The sequence below is a fragment of the Melopsittacus undulatus genome, chromosome 11 (genome assembly GCF_012275295.1).
Source record: "Melopsittacus undulatus isolate bMelUnd1 chromosome 11, bMelUnd1.mat.Z, whole genome shotgun sequence".
Taxonomy (NCBI): Eukaryota; Metazoa; Chordata; class Aves; order Psittaciformes; family Psittaculidae; genus Melopsittacus; species Melopsittacus undulatus.
The window spans coordinates 15,271,327-15,292,364 of NC_047537.1; the positions used below are offsets into that span (position 1 = coordinate 15,271,327).

A 21,038-nucleotide genomic window follows, 5' to 3' on the forward strand; every position below is an offset into this window, starting at 1 on the left:
TGTAAGACAACTCCTTGTTTGCCGTTCTGGGGTGCCTGTGCTCAGAACTCCAGGTCCGGTTGCTGTGTTTAGACTGGGGTTACCAATCGCTCGTGGGGCAGTGTGCGACCGGGGCTAGGGCTGATGTATCCGACACAGCATCACTGCCTGCCGACCCGGGCTGTGTCCCCTTCCCCTGCCGCACACGCGGAAGGCTCCAGAGGCGCAGCAGGACCCCGGGGGTCCGGGATGCTGCGGCTCCGGGGGGGGGGGGCAATGCTGGCTGCGCCCCGCGGGTACCCCCGACCGCCTCCGGTGCCGCGCTCCGGGCCGGCAGGGGGCGCGCCCAGCCCCGCGCGGACGTGGACGCGGACGTGGACGCGGAAGTGGGCGGCGGGGCCGGTGGGAGCCGAGGCGAGCTGCAGCCATGTCGCGGGGCGGTGGGAAGGGGCAGAGCCTGAAGGATAAACTGGATGGCAACGAGCTGGACCTGAGCCTCTGTGACCTGAACGAGGTGCCGGTCCGAGAGCTGGTGAGCGTCCGGGCCGCGGGGGCCGCTTCTGGCCCCGGCTGCGCGGGGTAGCCAGATGTGTGCGGGGGGGAGCCAGATGTGCTGACGGTGCGTGTGAACCGTGCTGGAACCGGCAGGGATGAGGGAATGGTGTCCTGCTGGCCCAGCTGCCGCTGCTCGCATCCGTTGGGGAATTCATGCTGCCTTTAGACCCATGTGGCCATGGCGCGACCCCGCAGCCCTTGTGGGGAGGGTAGGGGTATGTACCTCGACGGTGATCCAGTGCCCTGCTTCTCTTTCAGGCTGCTCTTCCAAAAGCCACTGTGTTGGATTTGTCGTGTAACAACCTCATTTCCTTGCCGGTAAGGGGCTAGAGAGCCTTGGTGGGGGTGAGTCTGCAGGGAAATACTGAGAAAGGGTTAACTAGTGCTTCCATAAAGGTTTGCTGGGAGGGCTGGAACCGGCGCTTCCCTCATCCCGGGATGGCTGAATGACTCTCCTGTGGATGACGGGTCCATGCGGGTGGTGGTTGGCTGCATAAAGATTGCAGTGTCTGCCTGCCAGAGGCTCCCCACACGAATCCAGAGCAGCTCCATCAGCCGTGGGGGCTCGGGTTTGGTTCTGATGCTGACGAGGGTTCTGTTCATGCTTGGGTTTTAGTCAGACTTCTGCAGTTTGATGCATCTGGTGAAACTGGATTTGAGTAAGAATCGGCTCCAGCAGCTGCCCTTGGACTTCGGGCGCCTGGTCAACCTGCAGCACCTAGACCTCCTGAACAACCGTTTAGTCACCCTGCCAGTCAGCTTTGCTCAGCTCAAGGTAAAACTGCTTCCTGGGCAGTTACGTAAAGCTTTGGGATGCAGCCCAGGGTCTTGTGATCCTTCTCAAGTTGATCTCTCTGGTAAAGCATCCATCCTGCTGATTACCCGCTCCAAAATCCAGCTGGCTCTGCACAGCACCTCGGTGGAAATTCTCTCACACCTATTGGAAATGTGTCTGCTCGACCTCTGCTTATCTTCTGTACCTGTTTCATTCATGTGAAAACTAAATAGTCCTCTGCTTCTGCTTTGGATCTCTTAAATAACTGCAAGACTACTGTGCTCTTACAGCCTCCTCTTTATCATTCCTGCCTGCAGAACCTGAAGTGGCTGGATCTGAAGGACAATCCCCTGGATCCTGTCCTGGCTAAAGTAGCAGGAGACTGCCTGGATGAGAAGCAGTGCAAGCAGGCTGCTGTCAAGGTAAGGAATTTGCTTTTGTTCTGTTTTCCCTTGGCCTTGTCAGTGGACGTCCTTCCTCTTTTTGCTTAGTGAGCTGGGCAGCTGCTGCAGCAGTTTGAATTATCTTCAGCCATTGAGGTGCAGGTTCACTTCACTGCACTCACTTCACTGCTGCTGTGCCTGTAGAGAGCAAACACAGGGATGGGTAGGATTCTCTTCCATTGGTGGAGTTAAGAGAGGAGTAAATGCTGGTTGCTAAGAAAGTGGAGGCATAATCAGACAAAATAATCCATGTCCAGAGTAAGAAAATTTCTGGAGTTCTGGCAAACTATAGGCTCATGTAAGCAGAAGTGGTCTATGAGCCCCTGTATCAGCTACCACCAGGTTGATTTGTAATGGGGAGATCTGTTTCTTAAGCACAAAGGTTCAGGCAGGAAGGTGAAACCTCTCTTCAGAGCCGTACCCACAGGTGTAAGTGGGGTTGAGTCAGCCCCAGCCCTGCTCCTGCTGCTCTGCTTTGAACTGACTGTGCAACGAGCCCTCTGCAGAGCTCTCAGGTTGTTTTGTTGGACCTTGAAGGTGCTGCAGCACATGAAAGCCATCCAGTCGGAGCAGGATCGACAACGGCAACGGAAGCTCCAAGCAGAGCGAGGTGAGCACAAAGAGCCCTCAGGTACCAAGGACTGTTTCTCATGTGTCGCACACCTGAACATGCTAATTGCCATCTAACATGTTTGTAACTGTCAAAATCCTGAGGCTCAGGTGATACTGGAATAAACTCCACAACTCGTTGAAGTTGTAAAGTAGGTACGCATTTATTCAGCTGAAGGCGCACGGGGGATTGCTCCTCCAAAGGCATGTGCACCTCAGTGCCATTTTTCCCTCTCCATTCATCCTCTAAAATCATACATATGCATTTAGTTGCACAATATGCCTATACATATTTATGTTCTATCCTCGCTTCGTATTATAATGAGCTCAAAGGTTCTCCATGCATGCTCAGTGCCTCCTGGTGGTCTGGGGCAGGGGTCTTCAAATGAAGTAAACGAGTCTTCCTCAGGCTTGAACTTTTTACCCCTGGTCCTCATGCATGCTCTTTAGGAGTTTTGAAGGGTCTGGTCTCTGTCCAAATAATTTGCTGAAACTTAAACTCCTTATGTCCTGGTACTGCCTGGTAAGGCATGGTAGGTATGTGCTGAGCAATATACCTGTTAAGCAAGCTGTGTAACTTCAGCAATACCCCCTTGTACATTTTATCTAACCCCCTTGTACACAATAGTCCACATCAATTTTAATTTCACAGGGAACAGCAGGGTAGAAGGGCTGGAGGGAGAAAGATAGTATGGGGATAACTGTGATTCCTTGCCTGAATAGTTAGAGCTCTAGATGGAATGTGCTGTAGTTTAACTATAAAAATATGAAAGCAGAGCACAGGATTTATTTTAAGTGAAGCCTAATTCTGAGGGAACCAATTGCAAGGTATGTAATATCCAACAAAAAAAGTTTAAAACAGGATAGTGATTTGATTGGTTTCCTCATTCCAATTGGGAACAGATAAGCAGGTAATAAGGAAGAAGGCAATGACAACCCTTTATATAAAAAGGAAAAAACTTTATATTAATCCCCAGAGATGGAGAAGAAGCGTGAAGCAGAACAGCGAGCAAAGGAGGCTCAAGAGAGGGAGCTGAGGAAGAGAGAGAAGGCGGAGGAAAAGGAGCGCAGGAGACGGGAGTACGATGCTCAGAAGGCTGCAAAACAGGAGGTGGAAAAGAAAACTAAAAAGGAAACCGTGCAGACCCGAAGTAAGTAGTATCTGTTTGGGGTGGGATTGCATCAGATTTCACTCTTGTCACACTTTGAAGATGCCTCTTTATGAAGGGGAACCTGTAGGACATGCGTCACTGCTGTGTCCTTTTCCCCTTCATCTGTGTTCCCAATGAACTGCTGAGCTAGAGTATTCAGAAAGTTCTTCATTTGTTCTAAGGAGAACTTGCCTTGCTTCTTTTTAAGTGTACTGAACCATATGTGCAAAACCTTGTACAACACAGAGGTGCTTTACACCCTCTCCACTGCTGCCCATGAAACTAAAGCTGAATTTTTTCATCCTAAACATACATCCTAAACGCAAATCCTGCACATTTACTTAAGTGATGAATATTCATGACAAAAGACAGCCGCAGCACAGGCTGAAGTATCTTACCAAACAGCGCATTTCTGAACGAGACTTAAAGACACTTGACTAATCCCTCACATTCTGTCTTGGAAATGTTCTGGTTACAGAGCCTGCCTCCAGCTCTCGTCCCCCACAGCCGCCCCGGCACAAGCAGTCTTGGTCACGGTCAGTGCTCAGAATCCTGCTCTTTCTGCTGCTGTGTGTCCTCTGTGTTTTGGCCACCTGCAAGCTGACAGAGCTGCAGCGTCAACCTCTGTGTGTCAGCGTGAACACTCTCTACGAGGACGTGGTGGCTGCTCTGCAAAACCACAAAACCCTGCAAAACATGCTACAACAGAACTCGCAGCACTGATTGTCCTGGACGGGCACTTGCTTCGTCAGCATCTCCTTCCACCATCTACGCAGCCAGAATTCCTATGGAATTGTGTTCTGATGAAACTGCTTTTAATCAGTCAGCATTGGTTTGCTGGTCCACTCCACACAAAGCAGAGTTATTGTTCACATCATTGCTGTGCATGTTTCCCAGTTGGCCTGTAACTCCCATTACTTGCCCACCTTAACCTAAAGTCATTAATACTTCTTACCTCTAGGGGATGTTTACCCAGATAGTGAGATGCAGAAAGCTGCCAATCTATAGGAGTGGAGAAAAACAGAGCCTTTGCATTATCTAAGTAGCTATAGCTCTGTCTTGGAGGTGGAAGGTTTTTAATACATATCCATTCATTGCTCTCATTTCTATTTGTGCTAAAATTGATGATATGGCTGTATGGGAATAATAATGAAGGCCTAGTCCAGGACCAATTACAAGTGTGTAGGATGGCTGTGCAGCCATGTGTTGGAGCAAAGAAGCTGATGTACTAGTGAAAGGAGCTGAAAATTTTCAATACAACAGTTTTCGCAGCAATTTGTCTCAACTGGATGTTTATGTTGGTAATGTGGTTTTAATTTCAATTAGCTCTTTTAGAAACAGCCACACATTATTTCCAAGTACATACAGTAATGATTTCTAACTACATGGAAGCAGCTGGTGCCAACAGAGCAGCTGCAGCATAGGGAAGGCTTGGGGCCAGCCTGGAGGCTTGTTTTGTGTCTGAGACCCAGCATGAGGGTGCTGGCAGTAGCTGTGGGTGCTGAGGCAGGCAGGCAGAAAAAGGCTTTGCCTTGGGGCTTGCTGGGAGGTTTGGTTTGCACCTAAAGAAAACTCTGAGCAAAGGCCAATGAATTATTCATAGTTTCCTTACAGAGAAAAGCAAACAGATGTTTATCATATCCTTAAGGGCTGTGTGAGCACTGAGATGTACACATGATGTTGTTAAGCACAGATATTCTCTGAAACTCTACAAACTCCACTGAGACATTCCACATTAGTCACAGAATCACTCACCTCTCTTCTTTTATGTTCAAAAAACCCCAATATTCAAAGCAACTTTTCCTCCTGCAGCAGCTGGCAGGAACCTGCTACTTAAGTTCATAGAATCCCAGACAGGTTTGGGTTGGAAGGGACCTTAAAGCTCATCCAGTTCCAACCCCCTGCCACAGGCAGGGACATCTTCCTCTAGAACAGGTTGCTCCAAGCCCCTGTGTCCAACCTGGCCTTGAACACTGCCAGGGATGGGGCAGCCACAGGTTCTCTGGGCACCCTGTGCCAGCACCTCAGCACCCTCACAAGGAAGAATTTCTTCCTAATACCTAATCTAAACCTACCCTCTTCTGGTTTAAAGCCATTACCTCTTGTCCTGTCCCTATAGGCCCTTGTCCAAAGCCTCTCTCCAGGTTTCTTGTAGCCGCTTTAGGCACTGGGAGCTGCTCTAAGGTCTACCCAGAACCTTCTCCAAGCTGAACCAGCTCATCAGCTCTCATGTCTCCAGAGGAGAGCTGCTCCAGCCCTTGCAGCATCTCCATGGCCTCCTCTGGACTCACTGCAGTGTTGAGGTCCCAGAGCTGGACACAGGACTGCAGGGGGAGTCTCACCAGAACAGAGGACCCCTCCACTGACCTGCTAGCCATTTCTTTTGATGCAGCCCAGAGCACAGCTGGCTTCCTGGGCTGCAAATTCCCAAATGCCAGACAGATCAGGAGTATCAGTTCGAGTCAGAAGCGTGCTGCTGGCCAGGCAAAGGCTTCTAGTGAACCTCTGAAGCCAGCATGGCAGGTGGGTATTTTTTCATCCAAGACAACATATTTCCAAAGGGTAACTTCCACACATCAGATGCAGTTTAAAATTCACTCTCAACACTCATCTCACTAAGTGCTGCTGTCACAAAAGACGTCAAGTGTCCTTGTGTGCTCACAAGTGCTAGGCTTCACAGAGGGGCAAACATGCTCCCCAATCTAATTAAAAGAAAGCTTTTTCTGCCAACTGTTCAGTTCTCATAATTCCAGCACATATAATCAGATTTCAAGACCCTCTATAGATTAAGCTGTCTGGAGACTGAATCAGGGCAGTCTAAATTTATATCTGAAAATTAGTCTTACTCATTCCCATCTGCCACAGCGGAAAACTGAGTCTGCTTTGAGAGGTAAAGCTCTTCCACCTCATTAGAGCACCATGTTCCTTTAGCATTAGGATTTTTCACCTTGGAGAAGGAATGCAACTCTTTGCAGTTTAGGAGAGCAGTGGAAAGTATTCCTTTCAATAGATAACAGACCTGTCTAGATTCAAGACTGCATATTTAAAAGCAAAATGATTAGTCAAATTATTTATTTACTAGGAAGACAAATAAAAGGAACTATCATTCCCGTAAGCCGTGTCCATCTCATGCTCTTAGGGAAGACGTTTTCCTTATTTCTTGTGTAAACTCCAGCCATTCAGCAATTTAATCCAACCTTCTGCTACAGTGAAGTCCAAGTGCATTTTTAAGTCTTTTAACTGGGATCAGTGATTCTGTTATCTAAGCAATTCTCCCCAGAAGGAAGCTGAATACTTAAACAGTAGATACTTAAAGCAACAAACAGTAAAATCCTCATTCCCTGGAGCTACCCACTGACATCCAAATAGAGATCAGGATCATGGGAAGTCATCTGGAGATAGACTCGTCTGGAGAGCTCTGGTCCAATCCTCCGGCAGGTGGCTGTCACACCGTCACCGCGGCGCACAGGGATGTTAGCCAGCATGTTCTCCCGCTCCTGCTCCGAGGAGCACCGGATATAGGCCTACAAGCAACACAAAGGAGCAACAGTATAAGCCATTTGCATCCACTGCTCAAAATAATAATCAAAGCTTTGCACCCATGGCTGCTCTACCCTTGTTCATAATATACTCTTGTTTTTCACCTGGTCTCTCCACTCCACCTCACTAAACAGCTCAACACAGAATTGTTGTGTCACATCTGACAGCAATTAAATTGTCTTCCACTCCTTACATTAGCTGGCTCTCTGCACACAGTGCTCACTATTCCTTAGGCATCCTCACCTGGTTCAGAAGCTGAGGAGAAGGGTAGGCAGACACAATAGCCTCAGCCATCTCCAGGCTGACCCGGTTAAACTGTTGTAACTGTCTCTTCCAAACTTCCAAGAGACCCTTTCCGGAACGATCCACCTTCACCCCTCCACACCACGCCTTCTCTAAGTAGAAGGAGAAGCCTGTGTTCTCCTGCTCTCGCCTGGGGAGAACGAAGAATGGAGGAGCAATTGAGACAATGAGATATGAAGAAAATCCTATCCCTGCATCAGTTGTCACATAACCAGAGACAGTCAGATGTTTCTTACCCTCTGCTGTTAGAGACGCCACTGGCATCAAAGTAAATGCTAACAATTTGACAAAATTTTCTTTACATTTACTTGTTTGAGACCTAGATTTCCGACTCAAAAAGAAACAACCTATGCTTGGAAGCAATCCTGACACAAGGCAACACACATGCAAAGTAGTAAACAAGAATTCATTTTCCGACTGTCAACCATACTACAACACTTTTACATGTCATTTTTAATGACATCTCCCCTCTTCTCATGGCTGAGATGTCAAATACAACAGCTGCTGTGACAGGAATGCTAGGATTGTGTGAGACTGCACAAGATGGCTTTCTTAGCTATTGGTGCACAACATGCTGCTGTCATCAGTGGCAACAGTTCACTCTCAGTAACATCCCTCTTGGTTACACACTGAAGAATAAAAGCTGGTGCTCTAAGAGTCCAACCCTACTTGTATTCCCTTCCTGGCCCTACAATCAGACCAAAAACAAGAGCTCGATGTCAAGATACCAACATGAAACCAGGGTGTGTCCTTACCCCTCCCCAGTTTCCACAAACTAACCCTATCCTGCGGGAACTGCACTACAACTGCTCCATCTCCTGCTCCTTTAAAGATGACTACACTGTGTTGCAGTGAAGTACAGCTGCATACCTGCTATTCCCTCCCGGTAACTGTGCAAGTGCAGCCAATTCAAAGGGGTGACCAAACCTCATCTGCTTACTCACTTGAAGGGTGCTTCAGCCACAGATTTTGTGAACATAGTGGCATACTCTCCAAGCTCCTCCCAGCTCTCAAAAAAGCTGACCTGGACTTGTCTGCTCAGCTGCAGGTCCACCAAGGCCTGTAAGCATTGTTAGAAATGAATGGAACAATTCATCTTGTCACATTAAACCCCACTCTTGAAAAACAAAAAGGGTCACAATGTCTTGCTATAGGACAAGAACATTCCCTCTCTCCCCATTTTGGGAACAGGTAATTTAAGACACTGAAGTATTTAGGGGCAGCCTGTCTCTGCCAGTGATATCAGTTTGGCACTACTTCAGCTGCACAGCTTCACAGTGACAGCTCTCATTACACACAAGCCACCCAGCCCAGCTTTGCCAGCAGCCCACCAAGGGTGAGAGATGCTGACCAAGACTGACATCAGAATCAAGGTGAACAAGACAGTTCATGGGAGAGCAGTCCATGAGAGTGGGGAACTGAACCCAAAGAGCTCTGTCCACAGACATGTAGACTCAAGGCTGAATGCCTCCCTCCCAAGGTGGTGTAGGTCAACCATTCAAACAGCATTTTGAATGAACAAGAGACAATGGCTGCATGCCTGCTTTAAAGGTACTCACTTCTTCCACATCCATTCTGGTTATCTCCAGGCCAGAATCCTCAACTGCCCTTTTCTTCCTTCTTCCTTGTCCCTCATCTTGGCTTCCATTTGCTGCTGCTTGTTGCCGTCTCTTTTTTGACTGAAGTCTGAGAGACCAAAGAAGAGTGAAGTGAGGCTGGGATCTCATGCTCTTCCCCAGGTATTTTGTGATGACAGGCCTTTACTTCTGTTTCTGTGTGACAAAACAGTGGAGCAGCTCTGAGTGGGAATACCTCTTATGCTCCAGGCTTTGCTAGAAAGAATTAATGTAAATACCTATGGCATTTTTCAAGGCCAAAGATAACACAGAAACGTTTGGAGGGGAAAAAGTCTAACCTGAAATAATTTTCTACTTCAGCAACTGCCAGTGCCAGAATTTTCCCAGGCATTTTCTCCATCACACGAGCTACATAGGTCTGTAGGGTCTCCTGCTGTCCTTCCATACAGCCCTTGGCTTTCTGCAAAGATGAACAGAAAACAGGAGTTAAACCATTCTGAGGCACACACACAAGTGCAGCAGCCTAGGCTCTGATTCTGCAGATGAAAAAGTCTGCTCCTGCTGGAAGCAGGCAATATTTGATCTGGCATAAAGCAATGGCAGAAAGAAATAGAAAATAACCCCATTTGAGCTGACAATGTTTGTCACAACTTTGCATTATACAACCCTACTGGCTTTGGTCCATTAACTCATGAAATCATGGTTCCATCCCACAGCAAAACCTTCCTGCAGTGAAGAGGATGATGAACATCACCCCCAGAGCACAGCATGTTCGAGAGCACAAAAGTCATAAGCATTCTCACTTGTTTGTAGTTGTGAGCCATGGACAAAAACTCCTCCAAGCGAAGCAGAACCAGGACATTTGGTTCTTCTGTCCATTCATCTCCTTCTCCCATCTGTTCAGACAGGAAAACAAACAGCCAGACCAACAGTCTGTTCATCATTCACGCCAACCACTGCTCCCACTCAGACCTCTGAAGCAGGAGAGGATTAGAGGGTGTTTACTAAGAAGTGTAAACAACAGAGGAATAAAAGGGCAAGAGCATGGAGATTTGGCTTGCACACCTGAGATGTCACTGTCTTTCTCCTCCAGGTGATGCTGCAGGGAACAGCCTGATTCTCAACCACACAGGAGTAATTTGCAGCCTGCAAAGCATCGAGGACCTGTTCACCACCTTCTACCTGCAACAGAACTGAGATCGGTGCACAGGTCAGGCCTCCACACAGAGGAGACAACCGGCAACATAAGGCAGACACAGGCTGTGAGGACAAGTACCTGAATCTAGCACCACTGTTATATATTTCTGGCACTCCCCTGGTCGCTGAGCTTTCAGCATCTTGGCAAGAGCCCTTTTCTTTTCTTTTTCCTCCTCTTTTTGCTTCCTCAGGGCTTCTCGCTCCTTCCTCCTCTGCCACGATTGGCACGTTGCATCCCTTTCCTTCTGACTACGGTTTCCCTTCTTGGGAAGTGGTGATACCTCTGGGCTTGCTCCACTTACCAGGGGCATATTAGGCTGGGCTGTGGAGTCAGACTGAGAGGCTGGCAGCGGGCACAACGAGGGTCTCTCACCACTTTGTGTGCTGAAACGAGACACTTCAAAACCCGCATTCCTCGCTTCCATCCTCTTTTTGATCCTCTCAGACAGAGGAACCACCTCCTCATCCTCATCGCTTCCACTGCTCACTACCACAACCTCCTCTTCCGCACTTCCAGCTTCAGGGGCGGGACATGAGGACAGACGGCGACCCAAATCGCAAGGCGGCGATGGAGAAGGCTGCAGCAGGGAGGATAAAGCAGGGAACCGCTCCTCATCGCTCCCCTCAGAGCTCGCCCCGCTCTCCGCCATACCACCTTCTCCCTGAAGCCTCCTGAGGGGAAGCCCGGCGCTCGCAGCGATTGGTCCGAGGGCGCGCGCGGGAGGCGGCGATTGGCCCGAACGCGCGCGAGCGCGCGCGTTCGGGCCAATCGCCGCCTGCCGTGCGCGCTTCCCTCCCTCCCACCGGAACGGGAAGAAGACGGTGCTAGACAAAATGGCGGCGCTGCGGAGGTTATGTGAGTGAGGGGGTTACCTTCACCTCCATCTTCGCCCCCTTCACAGGGTGGGGAAAGCCGGCTGTGGGTGGGAGGTTTTGCTCGGGAAGGGACGGGGTGTACCCCGTGGGAGGTTGTTGCCGGTGTCTCGGGATCGAACTCTGCTTTTTACCTCAGGTTGCGGCGGTGCTGTGGTGAAATGGGCCCCGCATCAAGGGGTTATGCATGCTGGAAGGGGTTTAAATCACCTCAGGTGGTTTAGAGGACAGTGTGCTGAAAGCAGGGTCTTAAGTGCTGAGGGGTTTATGACTTATGCATTCAGAAACTTCCAGGGATGAGGAATGTCTCTCTGCTGCCGCATGAGTGCCTTCAAGGTGGAAAAATCATCTTTAGAGGAATAGTATTCATGTGTATTAGGTAGAAATCAAACAGGGAGAGGTGCTGCTCTCTCTCTGCAGAGTGCCATAGTCAGGAAGCTTTAAAAATACCCTTTTTTAATCTGTAAGTGTTAAAGGCCAGAATACCCTAATGATTCTTTAGTGGGTCATCAGAACGGTGTGGTCAAGGACACACTTGGCCACCTCTCAAATTTCTGTGGATCCACCAAGTAATCCATCCATGGAATCCATGTCTCTCTAATTTAGAGACAAGGATGTCGTGGGACAGTGTCAGATGCCTTGCACAAGTCCAGGTAGTTGATGGCAGTTGTTATTCCCTGATCCACCAGCACTTTTGACTCATCGTAGAAGGCCACCAAATTTGTCAGGCACAATTTGCCCATAGTGCATTCATGTTGAATGCCCTTACTGTTCATGTGCCTTAGGAGAGTTTTAAGAGCATCTGCTCTATGGTCTTGCTGGGCACTGAGGTGATCCTGGCCACTCTGTAGTGCTCTGGCTCTTTGTTTTTGCCTTTTTAAAAATAGAGGTTATGTTTCCCCTTTCCCAGTCATCAGGAACTACACCAGGCAGCCACAGCTTCTCAGATACGTTGGATAATGGCTTGGCCACTTCACCCCCCAGTCAGGACCTGTGGATGCATCTCATCAGGTCCCATGGACTTGTACACCTTGAGGTTCCTTAGATGGTCTTGAACCTGATCTGGCACAGGGGGTGGTTCTCCATTCTCCCAGTCCCTGCCTTTGCCTTCTGTGACTTGGGTGGTGTGGCTGGAGCTCTTGCTGGTAAAGACCTTGGCCCTTTTAATGTCCCAGGTCTCCTATTTCCTTATGGAGTGGGGCCACATTTTCCCTTGTCTTCCTTTTATCCCCAGTGTACCTATAGAAGCTTTTCTTGTTGCCCAGGTACAAGCCCAGGGCAGTGAGCTTGCTGCACGCCTTCCTCACTGCCCTGAGGATCTTCATCTCCACCATTTCATAGCCACTGCAGCCAAGGCTGCCCTTGAGCTTCACATTCCCCACCAACCCCTTCCTGCCGGCGAGGACAAAGTCTAGTCCAGCACCTCTCGTCGTTGGCTCCCCTATCACTTTATCACTTGGAAAAGGATGTTATCACCAGTGCATTCCAGGATCCTCCTGAATTGCTCCTGCCCTGCTGTGTTGCCTCCAACAGATATCAGAATGATTGAAGTCCTTACAAGGACCAGGGCTTGTGAACGTGAGGCTGCTCCTGTGTGTATCCAGAGAGCCTCATCCACTTAGTCTTCTCTTGGTTGGCTCCTCATCCATCCCCAAGCAGAGCTCCGTGGCCTCCAGCTGGTCACTGACATAGAAAGTGACACCACCTTGCCTCCCCTCCCTGTCCTTCCTGAAGATAAATCCTCCTGAAGAGCCCGTATCCTTCCATTCCAAACTCCAGCCGTAGGAGCCATCCCACCATGTCTCTGTGGTGCTAGTAGGATCATAGCCCTGTATGCTTCACCTGGGAGGGTGGATGAAAAATCCCCTGTGCTCCGGTCCCTTCACACCACTCCCAGGGATCTATAGTCCTTCTTGATCCTCCTCAGATTGCTTCTGGCAGTATGTGTTGTAAACATCTGCTTGTGCATCATCCTGGAGTCTTCTCACTTGTAAGATGGCAAAATATTACTGTGTAAGTAAATACCATTGGGTCAAAGGGGAAACTGAAACAGAGATCACAACTTATCTCTTCTCCAAGCAATATCAGGCCAATCCACAGCTGCCAGAAACTTCTGTACCTGAATTTGTGCACGTCTTTGAACATGATTGCTGACATCATTCCTCCCTGGGTGGCAGCAGCAGCACTAGAGATGTAGCCTCTTAAATGCCTAAGCATTTAAACTTAGGCCGTGGTGGTCAAATTATGCTTTCTCTTGGTAATACATTATTTTTCCCTCCAGACTTTCTTTTACCTTTAGTTTTAAGCCCTTTCTTGACTGATCTCCTTTAAATCTGAAAGAAAGAAGTGTAATAGCTTTTTCTCATTGTTCTTGCTTCAAACCCAGTTCTAACAACTCCCCAGCCAAGCCTGGTTGCCATCAGATGTGCTTCTAAGAAAAGTGGGGGCAGCTCAAAGAATCTGGGTGGCCGCAGCCCTGGGAAGCGCTATGGGTTCAAGAAAACAGAAGGTAGGTCTGAGTATCTGCCGAGTTGGGTTCCTCATGGCTTCCCCCCCCCCCCCGGTACTGATTGCAGTAGGAGGTGGCCAGGGCACTCTTCCAAGAGAAAGGGAAGGGGAGGTTCAGCAACACCTCATGATTAAGGATGGCTGGTGGGAGGGCAGGGTGAGCCAGCCAAAATTGCCTACAGAAAATGTACTTATATTCCAACTCTGCCTCTCTGGAGCTCCTGGAAGGAGGGCAGGCAGAGGGACACTTTTGCCCCCAGGGTGCATTGGAAAGCTGGGTATTTGAGATGTTTACAAAGGGGAGAATTATGAGGCTTAGCAGAAGCCAAAGTACAGATTCATGCAGCTGAGTGCTTATAATTATTACCTTTGCTGATGAAAACATATTGTTGTAAAAGGTAATAAATCAAATACCTTCAGCAACCAGAAAATGCTTTGCAGCCGCAAGGAATCTTTTCAAAGACTTAACATTGCTTTTTGCCATTGTGCATCAATTGCCCGTTATTTCCTGCTAACAGCATTTTTTCTTAGATGCTTTTAGCATTTCAAGTTCATTTTTCCTTAGAAAATTCCCACCAAAAAGCTGAGGCTTGTAGGTCCTAGAACCACTTGTGTTCTGGAGAGTTCTGTCTTCTCTGCAGCCTGACTGTCACTCTGTTACAGGTACCTTTGTGCATGCAGGGAACATTTTGGCTACACAGCGGTTGATACGCTGGCATCCAGGTGCTCATGTAAGTTGTTTTCTAGCTCTTGGTTCTCAGACAACAGCAGTCCCATACATACTTGATGCCTCCTCTCAAGCTCATTCTTAATGCTCTTCTCTATATTCTATGTAATTCTGAAATGGGGTTTCATGACCTGGTATTTCTTGGTCAGAGAGCCTTCTCTGGGTCACATGCCTGTGTGACATGGGAAAGGGTCTGAAAGTTGTGGATATCGCCTTTTGCAACCTAACTGGATGCTTGTGTTGCAGGGCGGAATCAGGATCTCTTCCCTCATAATGAGCACCATTGTATACTGATTGCTGGAAGCAGCTAGTGTGGTTTTGTTTTAAAATACAAAGCAACAGATGCTGATGAAACCAGGATATCAAAGGAGGCAGAACAGCGATCAGGTCTGCTTTAGTGGTGGACCTCCAGCCTTTCCTTCCTAACACTCTTCATCCTCTTCCAGGTGGGGATGGGCCGTAACAAGACACTTTACGCCCTGGAGGATGGGATTGTGAGATACACCAAAGAGGTCTACATCCCTCTGCCCCGAAGCAGTGAGAGCAGAGAAGTGATCTGTCGGCTACCCAAAGGAGCACTTCTTTATAAAACCTTTATCAGTGTTATCCCTACCACAGAAGTAGGAGAATTTAAACTGGTCACCATGCTCTGAGCCGTCACACAGGGATGGATGGGAAGGAGTGACTGGGACAGACCACTACAGCTGCACGGACATCAGCGAACAAGAATATCCTAGCTCTGAAGGTACCGGTTTAGGACTTTGTTTTCTTGCTCCTAAAGCACACATGGGCAGTGCTCAGGCACTGGGATCACCTGCAGGCATTTCTAAGAGTGTGTAATAAATGCTGTGGGGCTGCTGAAGGCCTTGGCTGTTGATGGGATGTGTTACTTCTGTTCGTTTACCCTCTGGAACTACCTTCCTCTGGGGAACCTGATTCATTGTGCCACTGGATGAATTCTTTCCACAAGCACTTAGGTCACTACTTATCCCACTAATTCCCTATATTTGTGCTCATTATTAGATATTACTGTTGTATTTGTATCTTAATTCAAAATACTGCAGAAGTGATTCTTTTGTACCTAACTGCGTCCCAGGAAGGTAGATCTTTCCTTCGAACTCATCCCAATGATTAACTCAGATATCTGTAATATAACTCAGATATCATTTACTAGCCACGAGAGGCAAGTTCGCACTTGTAAAGCTAACTCATGACTAATTGTCGAGCGCCTGGGAGGATGCACAGGCCTGGGGTGGTATTTGAAGCTCAGCCGCTGGAGGTGTAGCATAAGGCCTTAATCCAGAAGACATCATTTTTGTCTTCCCCTGAGTCATTCCCTGACATGTTTTGAGCTTCTGTCACTCAAAAGAAAGGAGCCCAATACCTTGTGGCCAGACTGATCTAATTTTATCTACAGGTTTGTAAACAATTTGAAACATTGGCTCTGCAGTAGAAAACAGATTATCAAAATTGGTGGTGTAAGGACACCGGTGTGGATGCTATTAGATTGTCTGCTCTGCAGAAGATAACTAAGTTAGGTCAGCCACGTATGTCCACCTTTGCTTTACATTCCCCATGGTTCATAGTTCACCAGCAATTTTGGCTGCATTTTTGTCTTTTCCCAGTCGCACAGTTCATCTTTGTGGTTGGTATTTGCATACAGCAGCTAACACAACTCCTGGAGCCTCTCCAAATCTTTATCTGGAGTCCATACAAAAATCACTGTTGGTCACAGAGGACCATTGCTGCAGGAGCACACAGCAGTGCTCTGATGCTGACCCGTTCTACTGCTCTCAAGTGAGGATTCCCACCTAGTAGCCAATACACTGATAAAGTAAAACATTTGATAAGCTAAGAAACAAGTGAAGTAGCACAGCACGGTGACTGTCTGAGGTCTGATCCTTGGTACAACTGACAGTGCTTGCCTCACAGAGGTGCAATATGCCAGCTGCCTGAGGTGCTCTGGCTGAGCAGACCTCCACCTTGGCTTTGCCCCTTGTGTAGAAGCAAGCAGCTGGTCTCTTTGGTAACAGTATGTTGGCCAGAGAAGAGTGAGCATACATCCCTGGTTGCTCTGCCTGGCAGTGGTTGTGTGCTTGTCCTTGTGCTGTAGGAGGGATGTCTCCGAGGGCTAGGTCTGACATGCCTGTGTCTCAGCTGATGGCAAACCTAGGCAAAGGTCTGATGTTTGGCCATTCCCTGCGGAGGAGAACAATCGCACAGGCACTTCTGTCAGTGACACCATGGGAAGCAGCAGCACACCGAGGTCTTACACAGCTGTGTTTCGCTGAGTTTGGTAGCCAAGAGGGGCCTGGAAAGGGTCTGACATGCCACGTCTGTCCAAGGTCTCTGAGCTTATCACTGGTCCTGAGAAAGCTGGAGGATGCCTCAGAGCATGCTCATAGGGAGGTGGCATCTATTGAGGAGAGAGGAAGAGCGTTACAGCGGATCAGAAATAACCAGGAGATTATCCCACCTCTTCTTATGGAGCAGATGACAAGGCTCCCAACCACCACCAGCCTGAAATCAAACTCCTGCAGTCCTCCAAGCAGCAGGCTGCTAGCCAGGAGAACTGGGAGATGAGGGCTTAGCACCCTCATCTTGCACCTTTCAACATGGTAGTGCACGCTGAAGTGGCACGTTCCCCCTGCTTCCCCAGCTCTCTGTGCCAGGTTCCAGTTCCCTGTTCCCCTTCAAGGACTTGTCACTACTTGTTGCAAGGCCAGAAAAGACTTAACTTTCATCAAGAGGACCTTTGACCAAAGATCAATTACTGGAATTATACAAGCACCTACAAACTAAGCTTTTTGCCCAGGTTTTGGTAGCAAGTCTTGCTACACAGCAGCAGAGAGGAACCTCCAGGCTGTTGTTACATGTATTTTGGCAGAGCTCGGCCAGCTTCCTCCCTGTGAGTAGCCACAGGAGCAGCACAGGGATGTTGTGGAAGCACTCCTCTTGCAGCTCCTCAGCTAGGGCCTTACTTTCTGCCCTTGGTGCTCTGGTTTCAGGGCAGCTCTCATTAGTTATAGCTCCAAATACCAAGTAGCAAGTGCAGACTAAGCCAGACTTAGGTACAGCTTTAAGAGCTCAAAATCCAGGTGAACCTTTAGTTCTCTACCTGGGCTTTCAAATGTTTCTGTCTTTAGTCAAGGAGGTCTCTTTGTTCAGTGGAAGTCTCTCAGGAGACTGCCACAGGACCCATTTGGCAGATGCACTTGCTTTTCTCTGTTCTATTGCAGATCTTAAACAGGCAAAGCCTTCTACTCAGAAATAACACTTGAAGGTAATAGTGAAGGGCCTCCCAAAGGCAGGGAGAAGGGAGCAAGAAATCCTGGAAGCCTCACAGACCTAAAAATAACATTCCAGCTTGGACTTGTACTGAGCAGATGATCCAAAGGGCTCACCTTCATCAGCAGCTCTGCCCTGCCTCCTGCACCCTGAGAGCTCGATCATTAACCAGCACAGATGAACACCACAGATGAACAGGTCTCACCTTCATCAGCAGCTCTGCCCTGCCTCCCGCACCCTGAGAGCTCGATCATTAACCAGCATAGATGAACACCAAAGGAGCCTCCTGATACCCTTTGTGCCCTTCCCAGAGATAAAGGCTATCAGAGTAAGGCTATCACAGAGAACAGAGTCCTGCAGCAAGACCCAGATGCAGACCAGAAGGGAGAACTGGCCCTGGGGCTCTGCCAGCACCCTGGTGCAGGGGAGGGAGAGCTCACCTCCTGGGAAGGCTCTGCCCACAGCCCGAACCTCTCAGCAATCATCTGGTGGATCTCCCGCTGGCGATCTTTCTTCCGTACGCTCTCATAGCTGGGCAGGCGCGGCTGCTCCCAGTAGGGGACCTGGTACGTGCTGGGGGGCCCAACACAGAACAGCTCATCCCCCTGGAAATGCCCAGCCAGAGGAGAAAGGTCAATGTGGTGGTGGCTCTGTGCTGGAAGTTCATGGCTTGGTGCCATTTCAAGTTACTTCAGTGTTTGAAGTTGTAGCTGCCCTTCCTTGAACTCTGAGAGAGGAAATCCTCCCTCCTGGGAGATAATCATACCATCTCCTGCTTGCAAGATCCCAAACCCCAAGGAAGCTGTGTGGCACTTACCATGGTGTCCCTGCTCCCCACATCCCCCTCCACCACACTTTTTACACACAGGCAGCACTTCTCAAAGCTGCTCCTGCTGCCAGCACCTTCTCCCTCTCCCCCAGGAGTCCCCAGGTCCCCATAACTATGATCTTTTCACTACCATTCCCCTCCAGCTCCCATCAGGGACCCAGCCCATCACCTGCACACCCGGGTTCTCAGCCGCAGCACTCTCCAAGCGCGAGGCTCTGCACTGGGGACCCACCAGCCGCTGGCTGCTGCTGAAGTAGGGTGGGGGGCAGTCCTGTAAGGAGGGGTGAGACGTTAGCAAAGCCAAGAATCCCTCTCATCCTGCCTGGCAATGAACAGAGCTGAGCTGGCTCATGTGGGCCAGCCTGGGAAGTGAGGCTCTGGCAGGGGGGAGAACCACTTCTGCCCTTTGGGCTGATGGGGCTCTCGCCACCAACCTCCACCTGCCGCTTTACCAACACTAACAGCTCAGGCACGTGCTCACCAGGCAGCACAGAGCCTGAGCCCAGGTTTCATTCAGACTCAGCAGAATCACCTCTTGATTCATCTACTTAGGACAATAAACCAAGCCAAGTATTCCACTAGCATAGCTAAGAGCTCCATCACATGCTGAAGGTTAAAGAATTTGTAAACTGTTATCTACCAAGGTAGTCATTTCAGGATAACGGAGCAAGAAAATCTGCAGAGCAATGAGTGTTCTGTTCCCGAGTAGTCCTGCTCCAGTTAAACTCAGTTGCTGTCAACACGTTGAGCAAGAGTGAGCAGAGATCATCTCTGTAGAGAGCCTTCTCCCTGACATGTACCACAAGCAAGCAGCAAGGAGGAAGAGGAGGAAGGAGCAGAGGCAGAGAAGCAGGCAGGGGACACCCACAGCCTGTTCCCACTCTGATTTCTGCTGGGAACTTCCCAGCCTGTGTTTGACTATCAGATTTGCCTTTCATGGTGCCAGTCTCCATTCCCTGCCAGCTGAGGCTGAACATTCCCTCTTCTACCAGGGGAAAGTGGTACCTGCAGCTCTCAACAGCCATCCTGCAGCTCTGGAGGCTGAGCTGTCCCCAGGCAGCCACCAACCACCACAAAAGCAGCACTGCCTGAACACGCTGCTCTTTTCACCATCACCAGCTCCCCACTCAAAAGCCAGCTCCAGGGAATTACAGCTGTGAGCAAAAGGGCTTTTGTGTCTCCCTGCTCCGTGCTGGGAGCCATGCACATGAGAGCCACTTGCCGGGGATGCAAGTGGCTTTGTCTGCCTTTGCCCTCAGTTTCCACCCCATCCCCAATGGGCCCCTTCCCCATAATGCAGAGCCTGACCCCACCACAGCTGTGCATCACCCCTCTCCAGGGATCCAGGGCAGCTGCCCATGTCAGGCCTTGGGAATGTTACCACCAACAGCACAGCCAGGTTCATTTGGGTGATGGAGCTCTACAGGAGATTGGGAACAAGGAGGAGGCAGAGCCTGGCTCTGCTCAGAGGTACCATATCCATCCTGGAGCACAGGGCAATGGAACATGAGCCCAGGAGCAGTGGGGAACTGGGAGCAGGACACTCACATACTGGCTGGGGCTCTGGAATAAGCGGCAGGAGCAGAGGAACTGGCAGCACATGGGGTCCCGGTGGTACAGGAGCAGCAGCAGGATGAGGATTGCCACAATGAAGACAGAGGTGGACACAGCTACCAGGGAAGGGAGAAGAGGCGAATAAGCCTTTGGGCCCATGGGCCTCCCCACTGCCTCCAGCCTTCACCCCCGGGGTCTACAGCCAAGAGCAGCTTGAAAAAGCCCCATTCAAGCGCATTTGACCAGTTGCCTCCCCCGAGAACGCCAACAACCACACCGGTAAGTCCGGCTCAGCCCTACCACGGACCGCTGCACCGGGAACCGGGCCAGGCACCCTCCCTCCCGGGGCTCTCAGCGCACAAACGGCCCCGCTGCAGGGAGCCGGTTCTCCCGCACCCCGGCTCCCACAGAGCCCACCCGGCACCGCCAGCCCCTCCCGTTGCTCCCCTCGGACCCGAACCCAGGGACCAGCGGTGCTCCGGAGAAGGACCGTGAGCTGCAACGACCGCATCCCCGGGCCGCAGGGAGCCGGCACAGCCCGAGGCCGCCACCACCCGGCCCCGCTCCACCGGAGCCCGTCCCACCACTCACTCGCGGCGATCACGATGGCCAGGACGTTGCTGTCCATGGCGGCGCCGGCAGCCGCCGTGTGCACCGAGGCCTCGCTGGGCTGCGCCATCCCCCCGCTGCCACCCGCACCGGCAGCCGCTGCCCGCGCCCCACCGCCCGGCGGGGCGGGACCAGAAGCACCGGGGAGGAGCCGGGCTCCCCTCATTGGCGGCCGCGCCGCCCTCCGCCGTCCCCCATTGGCTGCAGGCGGGAGGGGCTGCATTGGCCGGCGGTTGCCGTGGCGACGCGGCGGGGCGGGCCCCGACGGGAGGGACCGGGCTCGGTTTGTCGCCTCCGGCCCCGCGGTTACCGGAGCACCCAGGCGCTGTGTGTGTTTGTGTTCCGGGCATGGAGAGCCTGGGGAGGCTCCGGCCCCGCCGGCACCGGGTGGTGCCCGCGCATTAGGTAATTAATTAATTAGCTAATTACTAAATAAGCACCTACAGGGCTGCCCCTCCCCGGGCACAGGCTATGGAAAACCAACGGCCTGGTGCTTAGCTGCACATTGCCACGGGGAGCAA

General features: G+C 50.4%; 4 protein-coding genes across 4 annotated transcripts; 2 read left to right on the forward strand and 2 right to left on the reverse strand.

Annotated features, from left to right (window-relative positions):
• Window positions 1-357: 357 nt before the first annotated feature.
• LRRC59 (leucine rich repeat containing 59) lies at window positions 358-4,787 on the forward strand. Its single transcript, XM_034067915.1, has 7 exons — window positions 358-511; window positions 793-852; window positions 1,151-1,309; window positions 1,627-1,731; window positions 2,290-2,362; window positions 3,339-3,512; window positions 3,991-4,787. The coding sequence occupies exons 1-7, from the start codon at window positions 407-409 to the stop codon at window positions 4,233-4,235; spliced, it is 921 nt and encodes a 306-aa protein (XP_033923806.1). The 5' UTR covers window positions 358-406; the 3' UTR covers window positions 4,236-4,787.
• A 1,778-nt stretch (window positions 4,788-6,565) lies between these two features.
• EME1 (essential meiotic structure-specific endonuclease 1) lies at window positions 6,566-10,795 on the reverse strand. The gene is made up of 8 exons (XM_034067578.1): window positions 10,209-10,795; window positions 9,998-10,125; window positions 9,736-9,828; window positions 9,271-9,392; window positions 8,915-9,041; window positions 8,300-8,415; window positions 7,296-7,485; window positions 6,566-7,036 (listed from the first exon to the last, which is right to left on the reverse strand). The coding sequence occupies exons 1-8, from the start codon at window positions 10,777-10,779 to the stop codon at window positions 6,860-6,862; spliced, it is 1,524 nt and encodes a 507-aa protein (XP_033923469.1). The 5' UTR covers window positions 10,780-10,795; the 3' UTR covers window positions 6,566-6,859.
• A 142-nt stretch (window positions 10,796-10,937) lies between these two features.
• Window positions 10,938-15,112, forward strand: MRPL27 (mitochondrial ribosomal protein L27). Its single transcript, XM_005144252.3, has 4 exons — window positions 10,938-10,985; window positions 13,389-13,511; window positions 14,174-14,241; window positions 14,684-15,112. The coding sequence occupies exons 1-4, from the start codon at window positions 10,964-10,966 to the stop codon at window positions 14,888-14,890; spliced, it is 420 nt and encodes a 139-aa protein (XP_005144309.1). The 5' UTR covers window positions 10,938-10,963; the 3' UTR covers window positions 14,891-15,112.
• A 175-nt stretch (window positions 15,113-15,287) lies between these two features.
• Window positions 15,288-20,622, reverse strand: LOC117436827 (uncharacterized). The gene is made up of 5 exons (XM_034067960.1): window positions 20,500-20,622; window positions 19,903-20,024; window positions 18,524-18,625; window positions 17,966-18,130; window positions 15,288-16,653 (listed from the first exon to the last, which is right to left on the reverse strand). The coding sequence occupies exons 1-5, from the start codon at window positions 20,585-20,587 to the stop codon at window positions 16,507-16,509; spliced, it is 624 nt and encodes a 207-aa protein (XP_033923851.1). The 5' UTR covers window positions 20,588-20,622; the 3' UTR covers window positions 15,288-16,506.
• Window positions 20,623-21,038: the final 416 nt, after the last annotated feature.

Excerpts from the sequence above, each read along its gene's own strand:
- LRRC59 (XM_034067915.1), top strand. The coding sequence starts at position 407 with ATGTCGCGGGGCGGTGGGAAGGGGCAGAGCCTGAAGGATAAACTGGAT. Across the intron at positions 512-792 it reads AGGTGCCGGTCCGAGAGCTG|GCTGCTCTTCCAAAAGCCAC; the intron begins GTGAGCGTCCGG and ends CTTCTCTTTCAG. Across the intron at positions 853-1,150 it reads ACAACCTCATTTCCTTGCCG|TCAGACTTCTGCAGTTTGAT; the intron begins GTAAGGGGCTAG and ends CTTGGGTTTTAG.
- EME1 (XM_034067578.1), bottom strand. The coding sequence starts at position 10,779 with ATGGCGGAGAGCGGGGCGAGCTCTGAGGGGAGCGATGAGGAGCGGTTC. Across the intron at positions 9,393-9,735 it reads TGGCTCACAACTACAAACAA|AAAGCCAAGGGCTGTATGGA; the intron begins GTGAGAATGCTT and ends TCATCTTTGCAG. Across the intron at positions 8,416-8,914 it reads CCAGAATGGATGTGGAAGAA|GCCTTGGTGGACCTGCAGCT; the intron begins GTGAGTACCTTT and ends CAATGCTTACAG.
- MRPL27 (XM_005144252.3), top strand. The coding sequence starts at position 10,964 with ATGGCGGCGCTGCGGAGGTTAT. Across the intron at positions 13,512-14,173 it reads TGGGTTCAAGAAAACAGAAG|GTACCTTTGTGCATGCAGGG; the intron begins GTAGGTCTGAGT and ends ACTCTGTTACAG. Across the intron at positions 14,242-14,683 it reads GCTGGCATCCAGGTGCTCAT|GTGGGGATGGGCCGTAACAA; the intron begins GTAAGTTGTTTT and ends ATCCTCTTCCAG.
- LOC117436827 (XM_034067960.1), bottom strand. The coding sequence starts at position 20,587 with ATGGCGCAGCCCAGCGAGGCCTCGGTGCACACGGCGGCTGCCGGCGCC. Across the intron at positions 18,131-18,523 it reads CTGAGAACCCGGGTGTGCAG|GGGGATGAGCTGTTCTGTGT; the intron begins GTGATGGGCTGG and ends GGGCATTTCCAG. Across the intron at positions 16,654-17,965 it reads GGGCAGAGCCTTCCCAGGAG|ATGCCACCTCCCTATGAGCA; the intron begins GTGAGCTCTCCC and ends TCTCCTCAATAG.